The sequence below is a fragment of the Protopterus annectens genome, chromosome 1.part2 (genome assembly GCF_019279795.1).
Source record: "Protopterus annectens isolate FY-2018-M chromosome 1.part2, PAN1.0, whole genome shotgun sequence".
In the NCBI taxonomy this organism is placed as follows: Eukaryota; Metazoa; Chordata; order Ceratodontiformes; family Protopteridae; genus Protopterus; species Protopterus annectens.
In genome coordinates this window covers 829,337,495-829,349,869 of record NC_056727.1, presented here as the reverse complement: position 1 = coordinate 829,349,869, position 12,375 = coordinate 829,337,495, and the positions used below count along the sequence as shown (strand labels likewise).

General features: G+C 37.4%; 1 protein-coding gene across 2 annotated transcripts in view; it reads right to left on the bottom strand.

Annotated features, from left to right (window-relative positions):
- The window catches only part of ACTN2 (actinin alpha 2), a 575,275-nt gene that overhangs the window by 464,619 nt on the left and 98,281 nt on the right, over positions 1 to 12,375 (bottom strand). For both annotated transcript variants that reach the window (XM_044059081.1, XM_044059086.1), the window contains exons 2-3: positions 12,260 to 12,374; positions 7,683 to 7,802 (exon numbers count right to left, since the gene is read on the bottom strand). In XM_044059081.1, coding sequence (XP_043915016.1) covers positions 7,683 to 7,802; positions 12,260 to 12,374 — 235 coding nt within the window. The remainder of the gene's footprint in view (positions 1 to 7,682; positions 7,803 to 12,259; position 12,375) is intronic.

The following is a 12,375-nucleotide window of genomic DNA, read 5'->3' as shown; positions in this document are numbered from 1 at the left end:
CACTAAAGCGCGAATGCTCAAAACAGCGATTTCTTTCCCTGGGAAAGAAATCGCTTGGCCATTCCTATGTGTTCGCCCCTTTCCTCACTGTAGTGCGATCTTGGAATTGGTATATTTATTTAGGGGGACTGTGGGGGGCACATCCCCCCACATTGGGGGTGTGGGGGTGAAGCACCCCACGTTATGTTTTAAAGTGTGTGTGTTTGTGCTAGGGGTTTCCTTCTCAGGGAGAGAGAGCGCCGTTTTGAGCTTTCGCACTTTAGTGCGTTCGCTCATTACGTGTCGACCAAGAGGTATTCGCTGAAACACCTCTTCGGTCTTTTAATATAGACCCATGTGTATGTATGTATGTATGTATAAAAGATATACAAATTCAGTTCTAGGGCCTGTCTTCTTCAGCATTTTCATAAGTGGACTTAATACTGCCTCCTTTCAAGCAGTTATCATACAATATGCAGAATGCAGATGATTTGATCCTCATATGTGCTGCATCCACAATAACTCAACTTCATACAGTTACACAAAAGGCCTTCTCTGATATTGAAACTTGGCTAGCAAACTCACAACTCATTTTCAACCCTATTAAAACTAAACTTATGATCTTTTATCCATCTAAACCTGCTAGCCTCCAATCTAACTTTTAAATCGCTGCCAGTAATAATACTAGGATTTTCCCAGCTTTTCAAATAAAACTATTAGGCATCATAATCGACAACAGACTAAAATTTGATATACACATTTCTAACACAATCAAAAAAGTTTATAAGAAAATAGGAACAATGTATAGAAACAAAAAATCCTTAACAGACACTGCAAGGATAGCCATAGCTAGAACCCGCCTTCTCGCCTCACTCTTAAATGCCTCCCCCATACTCACCTATCTCAAAAAGATAGAACTAAGTAAATTAGGGTCATGTTACAATAAGATTGCCAAATTTGCAATGGATTCCACACATTCAACCCATCACTGTCAATGCCTAAAAAATCCTTCTTGGTTGGAACTACCCCATGTCCTGAACTATAACCAATTAATAATGGCTTACCAAATAATGTATAATCCTGATAACATACCTTCTCTAAAAAATCTTCTACAACCCTACTCTAACATTCATACTCTTCAGTCATCTAACATAGACTTACTCCAAGTATCCAAAGTATCCAATACAGCAGGAAATTCTCTTTTCTCATTGTTGCAAAGAATTGGAATATCCTTCCACATAGTATTAGATCCATAAGCAACCATAATCAAGTCAAAATATCTCTCAAAATACACTTAAATGAATCCTGGCTTTGCACATATAATACTCCAGGTTAAATACTAACTTAGGCATTACTTATACAATTTTGCTGTACGTATTAACTCTAGTTGCCTATCTCTTTTAACAACACTACTCCTCTGTAAGTAGTTACATTCCTAACTGCAACTCTCACCACTGAAGTACTATTAACTATGCACTATTTGCCTAGGTGATTCTCCCTGCCTAACTTCCTAATTAATGTTATGCTCTTCCTCAAACATAAGTTAAGCCATGTATTGTTGTCTTTTTTTAAGTGTTTAATATCTTGTTCTGCTTGACTACTGTGTATATTTTATACATTTTTTATCTTGTAAATGTGTTAACATTCATTACATTTTTTCTATTATTCTGTTTTTTGTGGCAATTTGTATGTAAGCTATGACTGGAGCTTTTCTCCCTGGGCCTCCACTGAAAATGGGCACTGTTCCAGTTGGACCATCCCAGTAAACAAATGTAAAATAAATTAATTAATTAATTAATTGATTAATTAATTAATAAACTGTGTGTAGATTCTAAAATGTATTCTCAGACCCACCAGATTACAGATATATTTACAAAATGTTACACAAATCAGTTTGTCTCCACAAAAGGGGTGATAAATTGTCCTAGTGACATTCAGGTAACCTCAGATATTGAAATCAAATTATATTTATTTATTTATTGACATGTATTTACCATTAAAGCCCAACTGTGTAGGAGCCAATTTTCAGGGGAGGCCAGGGGAGAAAAGCTCAAAATTATTAAAAAAAATTTTCAACAACAATAATGTTACAATCTTCAAAAATAAAACAAAAAAAATCTGCAGTTTAAATAATCATAACAAATTAGACATAGCATAAAACATTCGTTAAGAATCAATACAAGATATATAACAATCATTTAATATTTAGAGAAAATGTAGAAAGTTTGTAGAGAAATTAAAGGTAAGTTAGTCTAATACAAATATGATTTACCATATGATGTAAGGGAAAAACAGGCTTATGGTATATTTAGAGAGAAAGTCAGGGAACAGAATTAGCTAGCAGTAAGGAAGGAATTGAAGAAGGGAAAGTAAGGAGGTATAAGGAATGAAAATGTACTTGTTCACATTAAGGGATATAGTTTATCCTGGTTTTGAGCACAAATAGAGCCAGATTTTAGCTAGGACATCTTTCAGAGTGGTTTTGAAATTTGGGATGGAGAGTATAGACCTGATGGATACAGGTAAGGAGTTCCAGGCCTTAGCAACCTTGTACAACTAAAGACAATGCCCGACAGATTTGCTAGGTTTGTAGATAGACAAGAGTGTTTGCTCACTGAATCACAATGACCAACTGGGAACATAGTTGTGTAGAATGTTTTTTAATGCTGGACAGGCAGATGAATGCTGGATAATTTTATAGGTGGTAAGAAGCTATGTATATGTTAGTTGATTGGCAGTTCTAACCAATTTAGGCTTTTCAGTGCTATACAGTGGTGGCTTCTAAAAGCATTATGTGCTGCACTTTGTTATAGCACTGTTCAGGTTTTAATTTTTGTGAAGCCTGGAGGTTAGTAAGGATGGGAGCACCATAATGAAGAGTGGGGAGGAGATATGTAGTGACAAGAGTAGTTATAGTTGTGTTGATGAGAAAGTTTTTGCTCTGTAAAGCATTCCTAGTTTTTGATGAGTTTTTTCTTATGCAATTTTGCAGAAGCAGGTTGAATATAACATTATCATCCACTATCACCCCTAATAGATTGCTATGAGAAGTGACTTCAATAGGTTGTATTATCAAGAGGGAGGACTTTAAATTTTGTGTTTTCATGAGCGTGGGATTTGGGGAATAAAAGTAGTAGTTTGGTCTTTTTTGAACTGAGCATGAGTTGTGAGTTATGAAGACATGTTTCTGTGGCTATTACAGCTTCGTGAGTAATTTTTGGAGGTATATTGAAAAAAGAGCTACACAAATTGGATCAAAACAAAGCACACAGAGGAGGCAGAATTAGCAATAATGACCTGAAAATACTTGGACATGATCTTACAGTACCATTACATCTGTTACTTATTAGGTCATGCAAATATGGGGAGATTCCTCAAGATTGGAGACATGTACTTGTTAAACCTGACTTTAAGGGTAAGGGCAGTAGGACAAACCCAGACTCATACAGCTCCATAAGTTTACTTTCTTGTTGTGAAAAATAATGGATAAGGTTATATTTGATAAACTATTGTCAGAATTGGAAAGGTTAGTACTTGAAACCATACATCAGCATGAATATGTTGAATAGATCTATTATTACCTGCATGTTCTGTGACAGTATAATAACAGCTATTAATGAAAGATTGTGCTAGATTGTAATTTATACAGACCTAACTTCAGAATTTAATAGGGTCATACACAAAATACTGATCACTAAATTAGAACAACTTGGTATTGATATACACTTGATAAGATAGATAGCTTCATGGCTTGCAAATAGGACACGGTAAGTATCATAAAGCACTTGGACAGGTAAAATTGAAGGTTCCAGTCAAGCTGTTCCACAGGGTTCTGTCCCAGGCCCATACTTGTGTAGATTGTACCTTTCAGATCTATCTTTTTCATCTTTGGTGTTCTATAGTCTGTATGCAATTGACTTGAAAATGGGTAAACTAATGTGTTACAGATATGGTGTGCCTTCAAAAAAACTTGACAAAATTGACCATTTGGGTACAGGAGAATAATATGCTGATAAATTCATCAAAAACTAAGCATATGAGATTTGGGACTGGGAAACATAAATTGAAAGGTGAATATTTAATACAGCACACCGTGATTGCAACTGTAGATTCACTTACGGACCTGGGTATATGGGAAGAGTCAGCTTTGAGTTTTTCTAATCATATCAACCAATCGGTTAATGATAGATCTAGAACTATAGGTTGTATAAAAAGATTTGTAAAGTCTAGGAAATCAGAAATTATAAAGTCATTGTTTGTTAGTTACATTACACACAAACTTGAGTATAGAATAGGAATATGGAAACCTTATAAGAAAACAGGCATGAGTAAACTGGAAAGAGTAAAACAGAAATATACCATGGGCATCTATGGACGTGAAAATCTAAGTTATTATGAAAGACTAAAATATCTGAACTTGTACATTTTCTCATATAGATATTTAAGAGGAGACCCTATTCTGGTATATAGGGCATCAAGAGACAATTACCTCTGGGAAAATATGGAATTATCAAAAAGTACTAGAGAATCATCAGACAACCTATGTAGAAGATTCTATAGGAATGAGAAGTGTACTAATTGGTTCTTTGGGAGAGAAGCTGATGCATGGAATAGACTACAAATTATATCAAAGCAAGTACTAGTTTAGATATTTTTAAGAACAGCCTGGACACATATTATGGGAACAGCTGTTTTGGTATATTGGTAGGCTAGAAGGGCATTATTGCCTGTGCTTGAAATATTTATATGTATGTATGTATTCTTTGTCATCAGGGGTGCTGTGACTGATTCACCAAAGATGTTACACTAGTAATGCCTATGGCACATCCTTTCCTCAGATGAGTGCACTTGGAAGATGGGATCATAGGCATATAACAAAACAATCCTCTTCAACAGCAGTGTGATGCGACCCCAAGTTGCCTCAACCTTCTCATTGGCCCTGAGCATGAGTCAGAAAATGTCTGGTGGAGGCTAGTTAGGTTCAGTAGATCTAGTGACTGAGGACAGCCTCCTGGGAGCAGCTGGTCCTCGGCTATAATGAGACCAAAAAATAAATAATGGTAATAATAATAATAATAATAATAATAATAATAATAATAATAATAATAATAATAATGTCTATCCATCCACTGCTGACATTTCTTCTTTTGCCTTTGATCTTTCCTAGAATTATTATGACCGATTTGATCTTCATGCAGTCCGTGAAATGTTTAAGTTTTCTTTAACACTACAGTTCAGAGCATTGATGCTTCTAGTCCACAGTTTTACTTATAGCCCAACTCTCATAATCATAAGTTATTACTCGGAAAACATAGCTTGAATTGTATGTTTTATTTTTGTTATTGTTGACAAGTTGACGTATTTGCTCTTTAAAATTCAAATTTGTCATACCTTTCCTCCCAAGAAGCAAACATCTTCTAATTTCACTCCTGCAGTTACCATCTGCAGATATCTTTGAACTCAGAAAACATATGTCACTGCCCTTGCTTCCTCCTTCTCCTCCTCTTCCACTATCTGCAAAGAACTGATAGGGTGAGGTGACAAACTTTAGCGCTGATAAATGTGTACAACTCTATATCTGACTCAGAGACTGTAAGTAAATGTAATCTCATCAAACTGAATACATCATTCTTTAAAAAAATATAAACCATATAACAGATCCTTTTTTAATCTAAACCTTTAATCTTAATTTAAAAACAAAAATAGGAACAAATTGAAAATGATGTATGATCGGCATTGACTCTAAGCAAAGCAAATAAACCTAATTACATATGGCCTTTGCTGAATAAAATCTCAGGACAGCGTGTACATATGGGCTGAAAAATATATTCTGGGATTTGTCATACAAGAGCAAAAGCCGAAAGAAAAGAAGAAGAAGAAGTCATACAAGAACAAACATGTGAATGTTTTTGCTGCTCAGGTCTCAAAATGCGTATTGTACAATATTATGTGGAGAAAAAATAGTGGGAAGATAAGGCAAAAGTCAAAAATGCCTCACAGATAACTGATATATTTCTAAAAAAAAAAAACATCTTCAGCTTTCTGCCTGTCATACTAAAAATGTGCTATAAATAAGATTTCTACCCTCTATATACATTCTCAAAATGTACACAAATTCAGCTAGACCTCACTTCAGACATCATATACAGAGGAAGTAACCTCCAATAGGCTTCCTTGTCTAACTGTTCTTCCCCCAACTCAGAGACTAAGGTTTTGTAACCTTTTTGGCCTCAACAACTACTTTGATAATGTCATATTTTATCCTAAATACTCCAGTGTTAGCGCCCGTATCTCCAAATTTTCAATTAAACGTCATTGATGTTGTCTCTTTAAGAAATGTACTTCCTTTGTGGTTGACACGTTGTATTATGTAGATCATGTGGATGATTTAGTTAGCATGCTTGAATGTAAGGAAACCAGGTGTCAAATATTATTAAATGCAGATAAATGCCTGGATTAAATGAGAGCATCAATATTAAATGTTTTTTTTTTACAAAACATTTTGCATTTAATTATATTGGTTAGTATTTTATCAGATTTGATTGGTTATTTGGTAACGTGATTTTATTGCTTACTTTTTAAATTGTGTTGTGATGTATATTATTTGGTCTGATGAAGTTCTAGAAATTAAAGTACAAAAGTGCTTACCTATGTCATGTCTTTCTTTTTAAGTACTGCAGTTTCTATTTACCTAGTGATATTCTTCGCACACTGCCATTGTGGCTCTAGTTTATTTAGTTGTGTTTCCACTTTGTTGGCTGTTTTTAGTTTTAGTTCATTGAGGCTGAAGGCAGCAATAACCCAATATAACAGCTCCTGCAGCATTGTCTTTTACCTTCCCATTTCCAACTATATATATATATATATATATGCATGCATATATCTGTGAGTCTGAATTTTTTTTTGTGTGTGTGTGTGTGTGTGTGTGTGTGTGTGTGTGTGTGTGTTTGTGTTACTGAAATGGTTAAACCTGTAAGTTGTTAAGGAGCTTTGCTCTGTACTACAGAGCTTGGATATTTCCATTTCCACTTGCAAGACGTGTGTGAATCTGAAAAGGTCATTCAGACAGATAGTACTTCCAAGGTTGTCCCTGTTGTCCCTTAAATGGACACTTCAGCTTAATGGATTTATCCAATTAAAAAATACATAAAATAAAAATGCAAAATGTTACCCTGTTGGCAATCATACTGGTGCAAGGCATCACATTCTGCATATTATGTCCGTAGATTTCCTAATCAGGAATCATCTTTGAATCTATGGTGTCTTACTTGAACTTAGCAATGGAACATGTCCTCAGGCTGTAACAGAATATATGTTGTGCACTTGTGCAACCTCCTCCAAGGACACAGATCCCCCACACTGCATAGTTTGAAGTAAGACTATCCCTAAAACTTATGTTTCAGTTCTTGTGTGTTTTTACAATGTACTGACTTTAATGCTGTAGAACTTTTAAGCTTATATTTCTGTGCAAAAAGATTTCCAATGAAGTGCGTCTTTCTTATGTACCAGCTTTTGTAGTGGGTGTCTAGTATTGCTAGTACAAAGGATGTTTAGTAGTAATAAAATCCTGGTCTTTGCTGATGTTAGCAGTGATATGGAATCACGTCTTTTTCTGGCTAGCTTTGTTTTGGCCACATAACAAATGCATCAAAATATTACAAGTGTAAATGTGCATTGCACTGAAGGACTAAAATATAAATTACCTTCTGCTCCAATAGATACAAGTTTCACTCCTTTACTAGCAATAAAGTCCAGGGCCTTGTTGACATTAGCAATCCTATGGAATCGCATCTTTCCTCTGTCTGGTTTTGGTAGTCTTTCACCTGAAATGAAAATCATTTGGCAAATTCAGAGTGGATATTGTGAATTAGTTAAAACTTAAATGGTTCTTAAGTGACTCTTTTTTTTTGGTTGGCAAGAACCTCATTATTGTACTTAATTGTTTTTACCACAGCATTAATTAAAATGCACTTTGTAACTATTTTTATTCTCATTAAAGAATGTAAAATAACTTTTGTGTAAAAATACGAACTGCTGTAACTCAAAATGAACTTATTTACTGTCAATCTATAGATGGTAGATTGCGCCATCTATATACTTTTGCATGTTAAAGACAAGATAACCAATTAACAATCGACTGGACTACCAGAGGAAACATTTTGGTAACTAGAAATGAAAGTAGTTCATCTTCTTCTTCTTCTTCTTTCGGCTGCTCCCATTAGGGGTCGCCACAGCAGATCAACTGTTTCCATTTCTTCCTGTCCTCTGCATCTTGCTCTGTCACACCAACCACCTGCATGTCCTGTCTCACCACATCCATAAACCTTATCTTAGGCCTCCCTCTTTTCCTGTTACCTGGCAGCTTCATCCTTAGCATCTTTTTCCCAATATACTCTGCATCCCTCCTCAGCACATGTCCAAACCAACATAATCTTGCCTCTCTGGCTTTGTCTCCAAACCTTCCAACCTGGGCTGACCCTTTAATATACTTATTCCTAATCCTGTCCATCCTTGTCACACCCAGTGCAAATCTTAACATCTTCAGCTCTGCCATGTCAAGCTCTGATTCCTGCCTTTTTGTCAATGCCACTGTCTCCAACCCATATAACATAGCTGGTCTCACTACCCTCTTGTAGACCTTCCCTTTCACTCTTACTGGTACTCGCCTGTCACAAATCACTCCTGACACTCTTCTCCACCCACTCCATCCTGCCTGTACTTTCTTCTTCACCTCTCTTCCACACTCACCATTACTCTGAACTGTTGATCCCAAGTACTTAAACTCATCCACCTTCACCACCTCTACTCCCTGCATCCTCACTATTCCTCTATCCTCCCTCTCATTCACACACATATATTCTGTCTTAGTCCTGCTGACCTTCATTCCTCTTCTCTCTAAAGCATATCTCCATCTCTCCAGGGTCTCCTCCATCTGTTCCCTACTCTCACTACAGATCACAATGTCATCTGCAAACATCATAGTCCACGGGGACTCCTGTCTGATCTCGTCTGTCAACCTGTCCATCACCATTGCAAATAAGAAAGGGCTCAGAGCTGATCCTTGATGTAATCCCACCTCCACCTTAAATGCATCCGTCACTCCCACCGCAGACCTCACCACTGTCACACTACCCTCGTACATATCCTGTACCACTCTTACATAGTTCTCTGACACTCCCGACTTCCTCATACAATACCACAACTCTCTAGGCACCCTGTCATATGCTTTCTCTAAATCCACAAAGACACAATGCAACTCCTTCTGACCTTCTCTGTACTTCTCCATCAACACTCTCAGAGCAAACATCGCATCTGTAGTGCTCTTTCCTGGAATGAAACCATACTGCTGATCACTAATCATCACCTCCCTTCTTAACCTAGCTTCCACTACTCTTTCCCATAACTTCATGCTGTGACTGATCAGTTTAATCCCTCTGTAGTTACTACAGCTCTGCACATCACCCTTATTCTTAAAAATCGGTACCAAAACACTTTTTCTCCATTCCTCAGGCATCCTCTCACTTTCCAAGATTTCATTAAACAATCTAGTTAAAAACTCCACTGCCATTTCACCTAAACACCACCATGCTTCCACAGGTATGTCATCTGGACCAACGGCCTTTCCGTTCTTCATCCTCTTCATAACTATCCTTACTTCCTCCTTGCTAATCTACTGCACTTCATGATTCACTATCCGCACATCATCCAGCCTTCTCTCCCCTCTCATTCTCTTCATTCATCAACCCCTCAAAGTACTCTTTCCATCTGCTCAACACACTCTCCTTGCTTGTTTCCCTTATTATCCTTTATCACCCATACGTGCTGTACATCTTTACTAGCTCGTTCCCTCTGTCTAGCCAATCGGTACAAGTCCTTTTCTCCCTCCTTAGTGCCGAACCTTTTATACAACTCTTTATATGCCTTATCCTTAGCCTTCGCCACCTCTCTCTTTGCCATGCACCTCATCTCTTTATACTCTTGCCTACTTTCTTCATCTCTTTGACAATCCCACTTCTTTTTTGCCAGCCTCTTTCTCTATATACTCTCCTGTACTTCTTCATTCCACCACCAGGTCTCCTTGTCCTCCTTCCTCTTTCCAGATGTCACACCAAGCACCTTTCTGGCCATCTCTCTTACTAGTTCTGCTGTAGTTACCCAGCTATTCGGTAACTCTTCACTGCCACCCAGTGCCTATCTTAACTCTTCCCTGAACATCACCTCACAATTACCCTTTTTCAATTTCCACCATTTGATCCTTGGTGCTGCCCTCACACTCATCCTCCTCTTTTTGATCACCAATGTCATCCTACAAACCACCATCCTATGCTGCCTAACTACACTTTCCCTTGCCACCACTTTTACAGTCTCCAATCTCCTTCAGACTGGCCCTTCTACATAACATATAGTCCACCTGTGTGCATCTTCCTCCACTCTTGTATGTCACCCTATGCTCCTCCCTCTTGTTAAAATACGTATTTATCACAGCCATGTCCATCCTTTTCACAAAATCCACTACCATCTGACCTTCTGCATTCCTTTGCTTAACACCATACCTACCCATCACTCCCTCATCCCCTCTGTTCCCTTCACCAACATGCCCATTGAAATCTGCTCCAATCACCAGTCTCTCACCCTTGGGTACAGTCATCACCACTTCATCCAACTCACTACAAAATTTTTCTTTTTCATCCATCACACACCCAGCTTGTAGAGCATATGCACAAACAACATTCATCATTACATCATCAATTTCCAGCTTCAGAAACATCACTCTATCCGACACTCTTTTCACCTCCAAAACTCTCTTAGCATACTGTTCCTTCAGGATAATGCCTACGCCATTTCTCCTACCATCCACACCATGATAAAACAATTTGAAACCGCCTCTGATACACCTAGCCTTGCTCCCCTTCCATCTGGTCTCTTGCATACACAATATACCAACCTTCCTTCGGTCCATCATATCAGCTAGCTCTCTCCCTATACCAGTCATGTACCAACATTCAAAGTTCCGACCCTCACTATCACAGTCCTAGCCTTTACCTGCCTTCGGGCATGCCTTCCCCCTCTTTTCCTCCTTCGGCCAACAGTAGCCCAATTTCCGCCAGCACCCTGTTGGCCAACAGTACAGGTGGCGGTCATTGTTAACTTAGGCCTCGAACGATCCGGTATGTATTTTTGTACTGTTGTCTGCATGTATGATTTGGCAAAATTTTACGCCAGATGCCCTTCCTGACGCAACCTTCCCCATTTATCCGGGCTTGGGACCAGCACAAAGAAATGCACTGGCTTGTGCATCCCTGATTACATATACTGTTATCTCAGATACTCCAGTATTACACAGTATTTTATGGCAAAATGCACAAAACACTATATTTTAATATTAGATATAACAGATCTATATGTTAGCAGACCTATATTTTTATACTATAGCTGGCATGATATAAAACAAATTCATTTGTACCTACCAAATCTTCTGTGGTCTGGGTTCCACTGTCAGTTATGACCACCATGAACCATTGTCATTAGACAGCTTACTTACACACAAACTCCATCTTACCATACTTTTCAGCTTACAGAGTAGAACTGGATTCTACGGTATTCAGTGTTGAGAGGAAATGGAACAATAGTCAAAGAAATATGTGTCTCATGTAGACTAGATTACATATGGGACACACTTTACTAGCTGTTCATCTTATTTTGGTTTTCACTCTCCTCCCCCATTGACAACAGCTGCTTAAAGCATATAAATTAGAAAAAATGCTGACATTTCAGTTCCTCTTTCTCTCTCTATCTTCTCACAGTCTTTTTGCTAAATTCATTAGTTCTTCTTTCTCTGCACCATCTCCCTTGTTATATTTTTCTTTATTCCCCATACAGTCTCATAAACATCTCTCGTTGATATAGTCATTTCTCACTTGCTACACTCAACACTCCCATGTATTCCTCCTCATTACATTTCTCCACATACTAACAAGTTTATTTATTTATTTATTTATTTTTTTATTTTATAAGTTAGGAGGAATACCTCTGTATGATGTTCTGTCCTGTGTCTGTCCTGAAAGAGAAACACTTTTGTAGACTTTGTTCTATTTGCCAAATTTAAAGGAAGCAAATCTCAGAGGAAATTAGACACCAATATATATCTGTTTTTTATATTACCTGACCAGCCTGCTATGACATATTTGCCCTTCCCCAATTCCATTATTTTAATGATGAAAATATACATTACAAGAGAGCTCAATGCAGAGGAAAGTGTAATTTATAGGAAAAAACTGACCTGAAATAACTTCTAAGAGCAGCATGAGTTTAAGTCCATTTCTGAAGTCTTCCTCTATGTTTTCAATTTCTGTGCCTGCTTTTCTTAAATGGGAATTACACCAAGCTGTAAATGTC